This window comes from Lissotriton helveticus, chromosome 2_1 (genome assembly GCF_964261635.1).
Source record: "Lissotriton helveticus chromosome 2_1, aLisHel1.1, whole genome shotgun sequence".
Taxonomy (NCBI): domain Eukaryota; kingdom Metazoa; phylum Chordata; class Amphibia; order Caudata; family Salamandridae; genus Lissotriton; species Lissotriton helveticus.
The window spans coordinates 163,424,845-163,442,439 of record NC_136059.1 but is presented as its reverse complement, the minus strand read 5'-3'; the positions used below and the strand labels follow the sequence as shown (position 1 = coordinate 163,442,439).

The window sequence follows — 17,595 nt, the reverse complement described above, 5'->3', positions numbered from 1 at the left end:
ATTTTATTATACGAGTAGAAATACTGCACTTTTCACGTTTGCAGTATACTTCGAATATGGAATCTAAACTGAGCCATTCATTATTTTTCTGAAGTCGCAATAAAAACAATACTGATAAATACAATGTTTGTTGATTTTCTTTAGTGATGGCGCCACTTGAAGGAGTAAAAAAAATGAAGGAAACTTACATCCAAAATGTTTCACCGTTTTCTACCGGGTTCCCAAAAACAAAACAAGTATTGTCCGTATTGCGGAAACCTGAATGAAGAATAAATGAATATTGTAACAAAATACAGAGAGAGTAAGAGGCAACGAGTAACGGCTTGAGGAGGTGAGGGAAGGGCTAAAGGCAACAATGTCACCGGGTGAAAAAAAAGCGAAAGAGAAAGCAGGGTAACCTGACCCAGGAGGGGGGAGGAGGGAGGAGAAATGCGTCTCGGCCGGAGCAGGGGGCGGAGCAGGGAGAGCGGGCTTTGAAATGTACTTCACACGGCCGGCTGGTCGTGAAACTGAAAGCATGGCCGGCCGGCCGTGAAAGCCTTTGATGCCGCAGGGGGTGGAGCGGCACCAGCTGGGAGAGTAGGCAAGGCAGGCGGCTGGGGGCATGTGCACGCGCTTTTAAGCTCAATGCGCATGCGCATTGAGCTTAAATTTCTCGTGCACTGCAAGGAATCGCCACGATTCCTTGCAAGTTGGATAAAGAGTGGATAAGCCACCATAGTCTCGCTTGCTCGATGCGCATGCGCATCGACAGGCGAGACCTAAAAAACAAGCATTGGCATAACCCAGTGGTTCCCAAACTGTGCGCCGCGGCACGCTGGTGCGCCGACAAAACCAGCCAAGGGCGCCGTGATCGCTGATCATTATCACCTGCCCGGGGGTCGAGATAAACAGTCACATCTCACTGCAAGGAGGGGGAGGGCAGCAGAGGGAAATAAGGGGAGATAAATGGCCAGTCTGCCATTGAAGCCGCATGACATAATCTGGAGGGAAATATATGTAAAACCACCTTTCATTAAACCATTAATCATTCCAGGCCGAGCAGCAGTGCGCAGGATCTATACTTTATAATTTTAAGACGCATTCGAACTTCAAGTTTATGAAGTACAAGAATTCTTATATATAGGCATGGCCATATAAGTTATGCGATCTCACGGCCTCTGTGTTTTCTGCATATCTATGGATTTTATGCGTTTGTCACTCAACCCGCCAGCTCGTGCACCACCTGCTGAGTTTAACACAACTTTGTTTCTAGCTCAGCCCGATCAAATGTTACTATAAACTCAGCAATACGTGTTGCTGAGCAGTTGGAAGACCTTTGGAAATGTTGACTGGTCACCTTTAGTTTGCTTGCTGTATTTTGATGTCAAATTGGTACTAAGGTGAAACTTTTGCCCAGATAGCGCTAACGTGCAAAAATAACAAAAATACCTTGTTGGGGGTTGTGTGCAATATATAAGTACAATTAAAATTACAATTATGATTACAAAATGTGTCATGTTAGTGTAATATTTTATCATGAGTGAAGAAATGCACAGTAGCAGACGTTACCCTCATAGAGAGTGTTTTCAGTTTGTTTCAGTAGCTGCTGAACAATCCCCACGTGAGGACAGCAAGACAGGAAACGGTTCGGTATTTTTTATGAGCACAGGTCACTGGAATACATCTCGTCTTAGAGAGACAGCTGCCTGATGCGCTCACCGTGCTGAGAGACAGTGCCTGGTGCTCTTCCAAGAGAGTGCTGGGATGCTGTGCTGAGACAGCTTCTTCTGTGCTTCCTGCCTGCTGAGAGAGGGTTTCCTACTCTAATGAGACTGCTGCCTGAAGCTCTCGCGTTAAGAGATAGTGCCTGGTGCTCTTCCAAGAGAGTCCTGGCGCGAGGTGCTGAGAGACAGCTTCTTCCATGCTCCCAGCGCTGAGAGAGGCCTGCTGCTACTCTGATGAGAGACTGCTGCTTGAAGCTCTCGTCATTAAGAGATAGTGCCCGGTGTTCTTCCAGGAGAGTGCTGGGGAGCTGTGAAGAGAGACAGCTTTTTCCGTGCTCAGAGCGCACCACAATGGCACAAGGACATTAAGATTGATTGTATTTTCAAAAAAGAATCGTGGTCCACAGTGTCCGATACCCACAGTGAAAGAGCTTCTAATTTATTTATGTTTCTGTCCATGTTCTCCAGTATTTATGAAGAAAAAAAAAAGATTGGGGCTGCATAGCCCCATGTTACCATCTGATACCTTCACTGTTTGACTTTCTTAGCACTGAATAAGATCCTGTGTAATTCCAATCCAGTCGCTCTCATTCAGGACAACAATACTCCATAATGTGGTTATTGCTGATGTTTTGCTGCTAATTACAGTGGTTTGAATAGGCAGACAGTATTTAACAGCACTAACTTCCTTAACTGGAGGTATAGCACCAGCAGTACTCTGAATGCCTTGGCATTCTTTTGATTGGTTTTAGTACATGAATCCATGGCTACAAAAATAGGCGTTGTCTTTCTTGACATGATTAGAGCTTCCTTTACTACTGGAATTGAACTGGACACATGTAAGCCATCTGAGTGGACTTCGTGTCCAAATGAACCTCAGTGGTAGGTTACTGACCTGGCATAATGTGAAAGGAAAATTACAAAGCGAACTAGCCTTTGCAATTTCTCATTGTATACTATACGGATCACTAACTAGCAGATGTAAGGAACTATACCAGTGGTTTCCAAACTGTGCCCGCGGCCCCCCCAGTGCCCCTGGATTCAGCTGGAAGTGTCCAGCTTCAGTTTAGTTGCAACCAGATGCAGCCACTGTATGGCTAGTGGGTGCATAAGTATTGTGAAAAGTGAGAGTAGACATATATTTGCATTGCATGCACTATTCTCCGTACCTTCATCCCAATTATTTTCAGGGATTAAAATGCAAGTGCTACAGAGGCCGGGATTACACGCACACACACAAAAAATGTAATGGGGAGCCGCGGTCAATGGCCAATTGATCAACGGAGCCGTAGGTCAAAAAAGTTTGTGAACCACTGGCATAGCCAATCGGTCTCGCCTTTAGGACCCTATAAGTGTTTAGCCATGCAATAGTTGATGTTGTTGCACCAAGGATATTGTGCTGGAAAACTAAACACTTATAAGGTCCCAAAGGCGAGACCTATTGGCTATGCCAATGCTTGTTGAATAGTGTGAGTTGAATAGTGTGACAATAGCCCAAAAGGATATCTTTGCGCTGAATGGATTGCTAAAGAAAGCACTTCGACATGACGCCAATGGTGAAGAAGCGTAAAGCCATGTTTTAATGGCTTTCTCAAAGGTTAGATGTTTGAAGGCCAAACAGCAATTCAGTGGAAGTAAACTCCAGAGTTTAGTAGCCAGACATGAGAATGTACTTCCTCCAGTTCTCTGATACAGAATACATGGGACATGGAGCTGCTTGAGTGAAACCCATCTGAGAGACCTAGTAGGCTAAGGCTAGTAGGCAAGAGTGAGATCAAATTATCTTCAAGCCAAAGTGGATTAGAAATATACAAGGTACAATGAACAAGAAAAGGGTCTTGAAGATGATACATTTAGCAATCAGAAGTCATTGAAAGGTGGCTATAAAGGGAAAGTTTGGAGAATCTTGAGAAAGATTAAACATAGGGCATCCTGCCTTGTATTAATATGTTGAAGTTCAGAAAGGAGCTTAATATGCACTCCCAAACAGAGTATTACAGTAGTGCAACCTGGATGAGATCAGGGTCAGGAATACTGTCCGCCTGGATGACAAAGGTGAGAAAAGAAAGGATTGTGCGAAGAAGTTGGTAGAATCATCCCAAAGAGATTTTGCTGACTTGAGTCATTGGAGAACGATGTTTGTCTATCCATAATCTTAAATTACAAACTTTGATGACAGAGTAGAGGGAAGTACTCTATTTCTGTGGCCACCAATATGAGAACTAGGCAGAGGTCAGTTTTCCCAGCAACATTGGTCTTGTCTTGATGTTAAGAAAGATGTTTATGAAGGAAACAACAGTAGTAACAATGTTTTGAAAATTAAGGCATACATTTGAGAGAAAAGACCTGAGGCTAAAAGATATTTGCATCGTCCATGTAAATCAAAGATAAACAATATGTATTGATACGTTGGGCTGAAGGGTAGAGGTATACATTGAAAAATATCTGGCTTAAAAGGTGCTCTCTCGTACTTTCTGCTTGAGTTTCCTAAAATTGGAATGTGAAGAGCTTGGGTGCAATCTTGAAAGTAGAAGAAAATGTAGGGCAAGGCTTTTCCTTGAACCAGCATATGGGAAAGACCAACAAGAAGAATTTCGTAGGGCACAGTTTTGAAGGCTGCCGAGACAAATGCCCTTAGTCTATTTGAAGATGTATATCATAAAGAATGTAAATCGGGTGAATCTCCTTACTATGAAGTGGGTAAAAGGCTGACTGAGCGAGGTTGAGAAGCTCACTGCTTTATATAAAGGATGATAGTTTTACAATAATTTTCTTTTCAAGGATTTTGTTTGGAAATGGTGCCACAATTGCTGATGGTTGAAGGCTTACTCACCGGTAGAGTGTCTTTTAAGCAAGGGTAAAACTATTGCTTATTTCCAAATAGCAGGCACATAAGTTGTAGGGCTTAGTTAAGGCACGGGTAATGGATTTGTGGTCATGTGAGGGATATAATTTGAACATGGGTCAAATGTTAACCCCGATTTGACAGAGAGGGTGCGTCTTTAAATGCTTTCTTGTGTTAGAGTATCAGGCCCTCTTAGGTTCGTGACCCAGTTTAGCCAGCATTTAAATGAAGCTTTGCGCGTGTCTTTCCCGTTGCTGAGAATAATCTTGGCCGCTGCTGTTAGGATAGGTTTAGGAGCGCCCTATCGTTTTCATTGAGTGACACGGCTTTGAGGAAACCGAATACTAGTGTTGAGAGATCCCTACTAGGAGAATATGAGAAGAGTTTAGATATGAATTCGAAGATCTTGTCCCAGAAGGATATCACGCATTCACATTGAATTAATAAGTGTTCTAATTTGTCATTGCAATTCCAGCAAGTGGAATCTTCCCTGATTTTGTGCGAGTAGAGTATGGCTGGTGTCCAGAAGGCCCTATGTAGCAACCAGAATTTCGTCTGGGAGAGTGCTGGGCTGATCTTATATCTCATGGTTGATTTCCAAGTTTCGGTCCATTCCAACTCCGAGATCGTAAAAGAGGCGTGTGATTCCCAAAAGGATGTGAGTTTCTTATTGAGGGTAGAGTGTTGTGGGTGTATTAATTTATAGATCCAGGATACCTGGTGACCTAGCTTATGTAGTTTTGATAGGTAGCTCGGGAGGGAAGGGGGTAACGATGAAAGTTTTGCTTTGGTTAACGCTGATTTTTTATTTTTAAGAAGTTATAGAATTCTAGTGAATGTAGGTTGTATTTGGACTGTATTTATTTGAAGGAGAGAGGGTAGGCCCCATTAGAGAGTTGATGGGGGAAATAGATCCCTTTATTAACCCATGATTCGTTATGTAAGGTTTTCCCCTTATAGAGTATTTTATGATTGTTCCAGAGAGATTCAAGGTTAGATCGCTTAACGCTAATGTCTAAATGTTTGTCAATCTTTAGTAGTTCAGACTTTGTGTTCTTGAAAAGAGATTTTGAGCAGTTGACCGTATTTAGGTTTGTGGTCAAGAGGGCCACTGGTGTAAGATTCATAAGAATTGATTTCTCAATGTCTAGCTAAACAGGGGTGTATTCGGCCGGTGGCATCAGCCAGTAAGAGCCTTGTTTTGCCAAAAATGCCATCTGATAGAGTTTAAAGTGAGCTAGATTGACCCCTCCCAATGATTTATCTAGTCTAAGTTTTTTCATACTAATTCTTGCTCTTTTCCCTTTCCATAAGATTTTTTAGAGTAAGAAGTCTAGTTTATGGTGGAATTCCTCAGATAGTACGAGGGGTAGCATAGCAATTAGATAGTTCACTAGTGGAGAGATCATCATCTTGATGGCCTCGATCCTTCCCCACCATGTTATAAATCTAGGTGACCATGCATCTAGGAGAGTTTTAATTTTCTCTAGTGTGATGGTATCGTAACGCTGGAGCGTCTCTAGTATTGTGCTGCCGAATTCAATCCCCAAGTGCTTAATATATCCTGACTGCCATGCGAGGCCAGAGTCACCTAGCATGTCCCGACAGCTGAGATATTCAGCGGTTTGACTTCAGACTTATCCCGGTTTAACTTATATCCGGAGTGGCTAGAGTATCTTTCTAAGGTGGTCATGAGTGCATTGATGGATTCACCCGGATTCTCTGTAACCACAAGGATATCTTCCGTGTATGCAGCTAGTTTCACATGAGTTTCTCAGAATTTTACTCCCCTAATTTCTTCATTGCATGTGATATCTGTGATTAGAGGTTCTAAGGCCAAGAGGAACTGTGCAGGTGAGAGAGGGCAACCCTGTCTGGTGCCTTGTTCTAAGTGGAATGAATCCGACAAGGTACCATTAATGGCAATTCGGGCGGTAGGGTTAGAGTAGAGTGCCATCACCATGTTGATGTAAGATTCACCAAGATTAAAAGATACCATACATTGTTTTAGGAATGACCATGATACCCTGTTGAACGCTTTCTCTGTGTGTAGGGTAATGGCAATAGAGGGGGTGGCCATAATCTTAGTTTTCTCTAGAATGTGACACAGTACTCTAGTATTGTCATTAGACATGCGATATTTGAGGAATCCCACCTGTGAGTTACTGATCAGTTTTGGAAGGATAGCGTTCAGTCTGGTGGCTAGAATTTTTGCATAGATCTTGCAGTCCAAGTTGATGAGTGAGATCGGTCTATCATTTTTTGTTAAGAGGGGGTCTTTTCCCTCTTTCGGAATGACAATATTGGCTTCTCCCATTGATTTGGAGACACAGCCCTCCTTGGCTATAGAGTTGAATACTTTTAGTAGAGTAGGTAATAGAGATTTATCAAACTCCTTATAAAAGGCGGCTGAGAAGCCGTCTGGGCCCGGGGCTTTATAGTTCTTGAGGGATTTAATAGCGGTCGAGAGTTCTTTTTCAGAGATGGGAGTCCCTAGTGCACAACTGTCTGATTCTGTTAGTTTTGGTAGGTTCAGTGAATCTAGGTATTTAGAGCAGTCCTCCGGATCCATTGTTTGTTTATTTTTATATAGATCCTGGTAAAAGGCATGGCATGTACTTAGTATCTTATTTTATTTGGTTTGGATATCACTCTTGGAACCTTTATTGGAGGAAATAGTGAATTGTTTCTGTTTATGTTTGAGGTATGACGCTAGTAGTTTCCCTGCCTTGTTTACCTCACATAGCTTGAGTGCCTTGAATTTATTTATCCACACTCCGGCGCGTTTGCTCACTATTTTATTGTATTTGTATTTCCTCTTAATTAATTGATCTAGGGTGACTTTGTAGTCGCTATTTGCCGAGTGTGAAACTTCAAGTGACTTGATTTCTTTTTCTAGCGACTCAAGTTCTAGGTTTAGCTTTTTGTTGATCTGAGCTTTGATACCGATAATGACTCCTCTAATGGTCGCTTTAAGTGCATCCCAAAGGGTAGGAATGCTCATGTCAGGGAGGTCATTTAGTGTGATATATTCCTTAATTGCATTTTCAATTTTTAGTTTATTTGCTGGGTCGGAGAGTATGTCATTGTTAAGGCGCTATCTTTTTGGGGGTAGGGTGGTGTGGGTACCTGCGAGCTTAGTGCTGATGCAGGAGTGGACGGAAACTAGTTTGGGGGCTATATCAGTTTCATCTATGACATGTCTGAACGGACTTGAGAGTAGGATGTAGTCAATCCTAGAGTAGGAGTTATGTGGTGCCGAGTTAAATGTGTAGTCCCTCATGTGTGGGTGTTGAAGACTCCATGAATCCTTTAGGTTAAACTTGGAGCATATTCTTTTGAGGACCTCATGAGACCAGGAGGGTAGGTATTTGCATTTAGATTGCCGGTCTATATGAGGGTCCATTGGTAGGTTGAAGTCACCTCCCATTATAGTGAGATCTTCCTGAGGGAGGGTCTCGAAATTCTTAGAGACCTTTTCCCAGAAATCGGGGTCATCGGTGCTAGGCCCATAGATGTTGACTACATGGATGGGGTTGTCAACTCTCTGTAGGTGCGTGACTAAGGTTTACCACAGAGGCTATATCAGAGCTCTTATATAATGAGATTGCTGGCATAATTTGTCACTACACTACATGGCACCAAAGGGGCAAGTGGATTTTGTTACAAGACAAGTAGATTTATGAAGCAACCTGCCCCATGGACAAGTAGATATTTTATAAAATTCCACACCCCTGTACTATACTTATGGGACCATTAAGCAATCCGTCCATCCAACATCCTCATTAACAAAATATCACCAGCTGGCAACGGCCCTGCCAAAATCAAGTTTATGGAGACTGACTAATAAATATTAAACATTACTTAAGGAAAAATAAAATAGGTTTTGATTATCCAGCCCACAGGAAGTTCTCATACTACTCTTTTGCCGTATATATGTATTTCAATTATCCATTTCCATGGTTTTCCATGCGCCAGCACTACAAAAGGTGGTTTTCTTTCATTCTCATTTTTACTCCTCTGTAACCCCACTTTGTTGTTGCCTTTAACAACATAGACCTGAATTCGGATGTCGGTCAGTAAACATGGTCTTTTTCTCTCACCTATGGCCATTTGTGTTGTGTTATTTCATTCCCCATCCTCCACACTTGGTGGATGTTGGTCAAATACAAACTGTGTGTACAGCTTAATTTGAAGTGCTTTGTAACAATGTACCTTTCTTTACTATTTTTTTTATTTAACCATACAAACGGCTTATACAAGCCAAAAATTACTTAGGTAAGAACATCACTACTAGATAGAAAATATAATTGACCAGCATAAAAGATAGCTCACCTTGAACTTTCTGAAGCAGCTTGTTCAGTGCAAGGTGGCAATCCTTCACTGCCACTCTGAGTACATTCTCGTCGCCAGAGGAGTTTGCTACCTGAAAATAGCAAATATTGCATTTATCAAAACACAGCACATATAATAGGCATGAACTTTTCTTGTATACAAACATCTTAAGATTATCTATGTGTTTGCGATGCCAATTAGGGCATTGAAGACAATATATTAAGATGTGCTAATATTGTTAAATACAGGTCACAAGCACGAACAACAAATCTCCAGCCTTGACCTGACCTCTACTCTCTGTAACTCTTAAGTCCCCAAGGCATTCAACAAGTTTTGGTTTGGAAACTTTGCCTCTTGGTGCCAACTAAGGGCCCGATTCCGATCTCGTTGGGCTGAATCCGGTTCCGGATTGCTTTCCGTACGACTCTGATCGGGGGAGACCGACCGAACGAGTACAATGCATCCATATGCATCTGGATACAATTCAGTTAAATTCACATTGACTTCAATGGGAGCCTGTGTTCCGAACATGAACATAGGCTCCCATTGTAAATTGTAGGACTCCTTCAATCAGAACCTATGAATCATTATTGGAAACCGCAAAACATGCTTTGCAAAAGGAATGTAGAAGTAACTTTTTAGTATTCTAGACAAACTTTCTAAACCATCAGAATGTATCTCAGTCGTACCAGTCAGTTTAGCGCTGCAAAATTGCTAAGGTCTGCCATCATACAGCCCAACCCCACTGTACATCTCCCTCTCAGACCATCTTCACTTGGCAGCCATCAGCAGCAGCGTATGTGGGCCTGCTCTTTTAGTTCTTCCAGAATAGCACAAAGTTTTACTCATCTGCAGTAAGCTTTCAAGAGTCAGGTTTTGGAGCAGCTCTTTTCCTTCCTGTTGATTAGAGGATAAACAGAACTAGAACTTTCTTTTAAAAAACTTGTGTGCTTTTCTTTGGAGTGCAACAGGGATTCTCACTGTCAGGAATGGTCTTCAGTCTTAACAATATTCTGTTGGCCCTACTGAAGAGATGTTGACCTACTATTCTATGTGCACGTAGATTCAATCCAGTGCTGTTTAGGCTTGGATGGTAAGGTTTTTATTCATTGGGACTGCTACAAGTAGCTGAATGAAGAGTAGGTTATCAAGCTATATTAAGGTCCAACTCCTCAGGCATCTGCCATATTTAAATAACATTAGTAAAGATGTCCGATTCAATATATTCAATGGTGTGATTTGCATCAAACCCAGAAAGTCCATTCCTCTTGGGCTTCATTCCTCATACACTACTTACTAACAGCCCAGAACAGAACTTTAACAACTTTGATTACATCCATAGGATGCCCTTTGTTGCCGCTCCTTTTTGTGGCGGCAATGAAACCACTTGCAGAGTCCAAACGACAACAATTGGAGGTCTGGGGGATTAAACTGGGGGACACTACTCACGTGATCTCTTTGTTTGTAGACGATACTTTAGTATATATTCGGCAACCAACACAAGCGGCCCCTAAATTATTAGAGATATTGCGTAAATTCCGCGAAATGTCCGGACTAAAAACAAATCACAATAAATCAACATTACTACCGATAGGCCGACTAGCCCAAGAGCCAAGGGAATCACTATCGACGGTGGGACTCTCAAGGGCGGTAACTGAAGCCAAATATTTGGGAATCAGATTAGCATATTCGCCCGAGAGGCATTTGGAACTTAACATAGGGAGAGAGTGGAGGGTGTGAGAGGCTCGGTGAGCTTTTGGCAGGGGTTACCGCTATCACTTATGGGTAGAATAGTTATTATAAAAATGTTCAATTTACCACTGTGTTTGTACGTGCTACAACACTCGTTCTATGAGATCCCTAACCCCTTTTTTAAAAACACAAAATAAACTGATAATAGAACTGCTATGGGGATCTAAACGCAAAAGGGGGAGTTTAACGACACTGCAGAGAACGGGGCAAAAAGGGGGTCTGGAAGTTCTCCATCTGGAAATGCACTAAAAGGCTTTCCAGCTTCAACATGCAACTCGTTGGCTAGATGAAAATGATAATTGGGAGAAGAGGTTCCTTGCGGGAACCTATGAGGGAGGCTCCCTGGCGAGACGCTTGATGATAGGGGCAGGATTTTCTCACGCCTGCCCCTACATAATTCAACATGTGGCACGCATATGGGAACGCACAGTTAAAAAAGTGATGGGCCATGCCCCGGATATGCCGCTCTGGGTAATACAACCTTTCGCAAAAATAGCAGACTCCATGTTGATTCATAAATGGAAAGAAGGCGATTGTCTGACAAAGGGAGACCTTTTCTCAAATAAACAATTTATCACCCACTAAAGCTATGTTGGAGTTGGGAAGAGGGCAATTTTACAATACAGGAAGACATCACAGGTGACCAGAGGACTATGGGCGTCCTTCCCAGAGGAGCAACCGGTAACAACTGTTCTCCAAGTTATGCTGGACATGGCGTAGGGAGGACGCTTAATTTTGCACTTATATCAAGCACTACGGGAAGATCTAATAGTTCTAATGTTGCCGGTCCAGGCATGATGGTAAGTAGCCATGGGAAGGCCCCTATCGGAGCGGGAACGGGTCAAAGTACACAAAGGGGTTAAAGAAGTGAACTCTAATGTGCAGTTTAAATTGGTCCAATATAATTTTATACACCAAACCTACCTCTCTTCTAAAACATTAAGCAAAGTATTCCAGACTTGTTCTAATGAGTGCCCCCGCTGTAGAGCTCCAGAGGCGGATTTTTTACACTTGGTGTGATCTTGTCCAGTCATGGCTCCGATCCCTTCTGGATGGAAATCTTAGACAAATTATAAAAAGCCACGGATGAGTGGTCCCCAAAGAGATACGTACAGTGCTGCTAGGACTATTAACCACCCCTAAAAATAAAAAACAGTAGGAAATGTGTAATGCTGGGGCTTGTATTGGCAAAAACACGAATCGTCATATCTTGGCTACGGGCCCCCGAATCCGTTTCCGCCTGTCTTTTTGTGGTGGGATGACTGCCGCGAAAAGACAGGCGGAAACGGAAAACGAAATCCCTGCAAGGCACCGCCGCAATGCTGCCCTATGTTGTGGTTCCACAAGTCGGGGGGAAAAGTACTGCCTTTCGGAACCGTGGCGGACGATCTTTGGGTCCGCCACGCTTCCCTGAGGATTCCCCCTGCCATCATAATCAGGCGGGGAGAAAATGCGGTCAGATGGCGGAGGGCCCGCCGCCATCGTAATGAGCCTCACGGCCCCTAAGATACGGGGCTGGGAGGGTAGGTAGAGGAGAGTTAAACTTGGAGTAGAGGATACTCTTGCTAACTAAACTTATAAATTAGGGTTTGGCAATAGAGCAATATATAATAGTAAGAAGAAAAACAGGCTCGAAAGTTTGCTGTGGTTCTAAATTTATGTACAGACTGGATAATGTCTTTTTTGTTCGTACAAAATGCCAATAAAGATATTTATTTTAAATCACCACTATCCTGGAAAAACACCCAACTTCAGCCCCAGCCTCCTCCCCCACTACAGACCCATACCTAATGTGCCATGGCTTGGAGAACACATCAAGCGATGAGTATCCAGTCGCTCATCACCTACATTACTAACAAACAGCTTGTAGCTCACCACACTATTCAAGCTTCTAGCCCTGTTGCACTAATGAAACAGACACCCTCAAAACCTTAGCTGATGTGCATTATTACATTCTGGATGAAGGACACTTCTCTCTTTGCTCTCCTAAATCTCTTGGAGGTATTTGTACGTGGCAGATTAATTTCAATACTGGTTCCTTGGCCAGTACTGGTTCCTTGGCTAAGTTCTACGTTGGGTCACCTCTTTTCTTTCCAACCAGTCTCAAGTGAAGATTATAAATCGTACTACAAGTAAAGCTGCAATTTTTTATTCTTGCACACAATCTGTTTCAGGTGATGATGAGTTAGTTGTTGGAGGTATAGGGAGTATCCATGTAGCAGTACACTGGCGACATCCAACTCTGCATTAAAAAAATCATCCATAAACCATTTTCTCACTCTACATATTGGTCTTATCAAACTTCAGACTAGGATAGCAGACAACTTTTTGCAGCTCAAAATGTCCTAATCTGAGTTACTCCTCCTTACACCCATCCAAAAGAAAAATCTGACAAAACTCTTCTTGATTCAAACTAAAGGACTTCTCTCCAACGATGAACTACCAAGGCATTGACACGCACATTAACAGGACATTCAAAACCCGCAAATTTCCACCTCCAGTCTGAAGAAAAATTAAGCATCTGTTTTGTCTGATCAGCTTAGAATTGCAGCCTGGGCTCTTGGTATCTTTGTCTAGACTCTGGCAACACTATTTTGGTAGGATGCCTCAGTCTTTACATAGCCCTCTCAAAACCATATTGCATTCTATACCCATACTTATAAACTCAAAAAGAGGGTTTGATCACATCAGTCACTTTCTATACAACCTACATTGGCTAGGCACTGAGAGAAGAATGCAATGTAAAATTGGCTGCTGGCTTAGAAAGCTCTACATGTTAGCACACCGACCTAATGTTCAAACATTTTCTAAAATTTCAGAAAGACAAATAGGACTCAGAAGCAGAAATGATTTGCACTTGGAAAGCCAAAGGGCCAGATGTATCAAAGGTTTTTACCCATTATGTGTCTATGGGAAAATGTGTTCATACAAATGGCCAAAGATTCTGAATTGCTCAAGTACAAACACAGCCTTGGACATGTGTTGCTACTGCTTTCTGCAACTCCTTCCCTGATGATCTCAGGACAAAGCATTCTCTCCTCTCCTTCAGACAACATTTCAAAATTCACCTGTTCATTCTATTCTTGAAATAAGATTGTTTTCAATGAAGTTTCTATTTTAACCTCGTGTGCTGTAATTTTGTGTTATGTAAATGTAAATGTAAATGTAGTATACTTGTAAAGAGCACAGCTGCCCCAGCAACGGGGCGTCCCGGCGCTGTATAACTCTGGGGAACCCGTCCTGTCTTTCCCTGTGGGATGGTCCCTGCTGGGAGTCCCCAAGGTGGAGCCAGGCATCCCCGGAATTGGTGGGGCCGTTGTGGAGATTAGGCAAGCTAATGCCCAGAGTTGCCGAGTGGAACCCCTGATTAGAGTAAGCACCGAAGCGAGAATTATCAAGTCCGCTGACCAAGGTCCACGACCCTGCCGCGTCGGGAATTGAACCCTGGACCCGGGCTGACTTCTGCTCTCAGGCCTGCTGCCTCTAACCAGTGAGCCACACTACTCCACAATGGATAAAATGTATAGGTTCCGTAAAAATATAAAGCACTCTAATACTACTAATGAAGCAGGAGCACTATTGAAAAACATTCAATAAATACAAAACAAAAACCTTGGATTTATGATTAAAACTCACCTCTGTTGAATAAATCTAATGAATCTCAAATACAAAACGAGTGTTTATCCATTGTCTAGTCCATCACATTTTCTTTCTACTCAGCAAAAGTGGTTAATTGCCATGCATCTAGCTAATCATCTTTCAATGACTTCTCACAAAACGCACAGTGCTTTGGCTGCTAGAGCAACAATGCTTTTGCTTAAAAAACATAAAACCTCTCTTGCAAACCCAAGAACTCAGACTAGCCGTGCAAGCCAAGGATGTCTCCTGCATTGATTACAGAAACCCACATTTAATAGAATTTACTAAAACGAACCTTGAGCCAATGAAAGCAGCCCTTCACTCAGCGGTAAGGCTAGTAACGAACACAATATTATGACACTTCACACCAATACTAAAGGGCATACACTGGCTATTCCTGGAAGTAAGAATAAAAATCAACAAGATCATGCATCATCTTCAAAGTTCTGCATAAAAACCACCCTCAATACTTGCGAATAGTTCTTGTGAATAGTACTAAAAATATGTGGGGGTCAAAAATGCGAGAAGTAAAGACACTAGCTGGAATTAAAATAAATCCAACATTATTGAGCCATAACCAGTCCTGCTTGGGAGCGATCTACCCTCTGAAACGCTTCAACAGAACCCTTTGGAATCCTAAAGGGCCTGCTTTCCCTTAGGAAGAAGCTTATTAGTTTCAACTACATCTGACCTGAACTAGCATAAAATAAGGATGAAAAACAATACTTATAATTCAATACACAACTTCCTGAAATGTGTCTTCTTTTTTGCTAGTCCTGTTCTTATAGTCCTTTTGAACATACCGTATCTTAACCTCATTCTTCATATCAGAGTTACCATATATTAGTTTTCAACACACGCACTTCATTTGATGCTTCGAGTGCTGTGAGTCTCCTACGGTACGAGAGCTTCTGGGTGATCTCGAAGCCTGCCAACTCATTCAGCTAGTCAAAGGGCCATCACACCTAGCTGGTCATTTGCTCGACCCGGTATTTTCAAACATTCCTGGTGTTTCGGCCTCCATTCCGGAGTCCCCTCAGCTGGTCGGACCATTTCCTGGTCCAAATTTTTATTAAGATCCCAGCTAGCTCCAGAAAGCAGTCCCTCCCGCCTCTCTGGAGGCGTCCTTGGCACAAATTAGATGGTGCCCTGTTTGAGACTAGTCTGCTTAATTCCCGCCCAGATTGGCCAGAAAGCCTGGAGGAAGCCGACATAGCTTATAGAGACTGGGTTAATTAGTCTCTTGACAACTTTATCCCTAAGAAACTGTCTAGACCCAAGCGAGAACAATCCCATCCCTGGTATTCTGTGGCATTGGCTGATCAGAAAAAGCAATGCAAGTTACTAGAGCTTACTTGGAGGCGATCTTATGATCCCCTGGCAAAAGCCAACTTCAGATCAGCTACTAAAGCCTATCATAAACTTATAAAGAAAGTTAAGGCTAACTACTATACTGAACTGATCAGTTCTAGTACTAACCGTTCTAAGACCATCTTCTCCTTGGTAAAGGACATGAATAAGTCACCGGGGGGGATGTAACTGTACAATACCATCTGACCTACAATGTGAAGAGATTGCTGGGTTTTTTGTTAATAAAGTTCAAGGGATCTATAATTCTTTTACATCTGATAAGTCCATTTTGAGTCCATATCAAATTTTAGATTCACTTGAACTCCCTTACTCCCTTCTTACCCTCCCTCTTATTTCACAGACCAATATGGAATTTCTGGCTGTAAAAGTCAAGTCTGGGTGCCCGGAGGACCCTGTTAAACCTGAAATGTTCAATCTATTTCAAAATTCCATTCTGGCGGAGGGTCGGGAGCTGATTAACAAATCCCTTCAGTCTTCCACCATCCCTAAATCGTGGAAACACGCTAAGGTTGTTCCTTTATTAAAAAAAGCCCACCTTAGATCCCTCTAGGCCAGAAAGCTTTAGACCCATCTCTCTGCTCCCCTACTTGGCCAAGCTGGCAGAAGCGCACGTGAATGACATCCTGACCAATTATCTGGAGAGCAATAAGATTCTAGATGAGTCACAAAACGGGTTCCGGCCTAACCATAGCACGGAATCCGCCCTGCTGGCCGTTACTGAACAACTGAGGCTGACACAAGATCTGGGTGGCACGTCGGCTCTTGTCCTGCTGGATCTGAGTGCGGCGTTCGACACGGTCTCCCATAGGATTTTACTCAGAAGACTATGGGAGATCGGAGTTCGAGATGGAGCCCTGGGTTGGTTCGCGTCTTTTCTATCAGACCGTTCCTTTCAGGTCCATGCCCCACCATTCTCATCCAGCAGGCTTCCACTGAGTTGTGGTGTTCCGCAGGGGTCAGCCCTCAGTCCCACGTTATTTAACGTATACGTCCGCCCTCTGGCAGTGCTGGCCAGAGAACGTAATATCAAATTAACTTCGTATGCGGACGATACGCAGCTTATCTTTGCCTTTTCCAACGACATCGAATCAGACCAAATTAAATGTCAAGATGATATTCTGGCTATCTCTAATTGGATGAATGTGAACTGCTTGCAGTTGAATTCATCAAAAACTGAGGTACTTCTGATCGGCAAGGAAACACACAAGTGGGATGATCATTGGTGGCCCTCCATCTTAGGTCCTTCCCCCATCCCTAAGATGGAAGTAAAAAACCTGGGCGTGACTATGGACAACTCCCTCACTCTAGAGTCACACGCAAAGAGAGTGGCTGGCGTGTGCTATGGTCGCCTTCGGTCGCTTAAACCCATTTTGGTTTTTTTTTACCCCTCTGTACGTCAAACAATATTCCAAGCCCTTGTCCTATCACATATAGACTATTGTAACGTACTAATGTTGGGCTCCAATCGGACAGCTATCAACAGACTTCAAAGGGCCCAAAATGCAGCTGCTCGTATTTTGTTTGCTCTGCCCAAACACTGTCATGTGTCTCACATCTTGCGGCGTCTTCACTGGCTTCCGGTGTCACACCGCATCCAATTTAAAGCCCTCTGTCTCCTTCATAAAATCCTCCATTTCTCTGGCCCCCCAATCTTGCAGGGTCTGTGTTCTTCCTAAGTTCCCACACGCGCTCTCCGTTCAGCGGATCTCCACCTTGCCTGTACCATCAAAATCAGAAGGAGCAGAGCTGGTGGCCGTTCCTTCAGGTATTTGGCTCCGAAACTGTGGAAATCAATCCCCCTGGAGATGCGAACCACTAACAACTATCTGTCATTTAGAAAGCAGATTAAAACATGGTTGTTTCCGCTTACTTAAGGTCCCGAAGTATTGTCACACGCTCTCTCCTCGGGCCAAGCTGTTTTGTTTCAAACTGTCCGCAAGCGCTGGG

General features: G+C 43.0%; 1 protein-coding gene across 2 annotated transcripts in view; it reads right to left on the bottom strand.

Moving 5' to 3' along the window:
- FANCG (FA complementation group G) overlaps positions 1-17,595 on the bottom strand; it is a 288,288-nt gene that overhangs the window by 225,241 nt on the left and 45,452 nt on the right. For both annotated transcript variants that reach the window (XM_078674680.1, XM_078674679.1), the window contains exon 2: positions 8,887-8,977. In XM_078674680.1, coding sequence (XP_078530806.1) covers positions 8,887-8,977 — 91 coding nt within the window. The remainder of the gene's footprint in view (positions 1-8,886; positions 8,978-17,595) is intronic.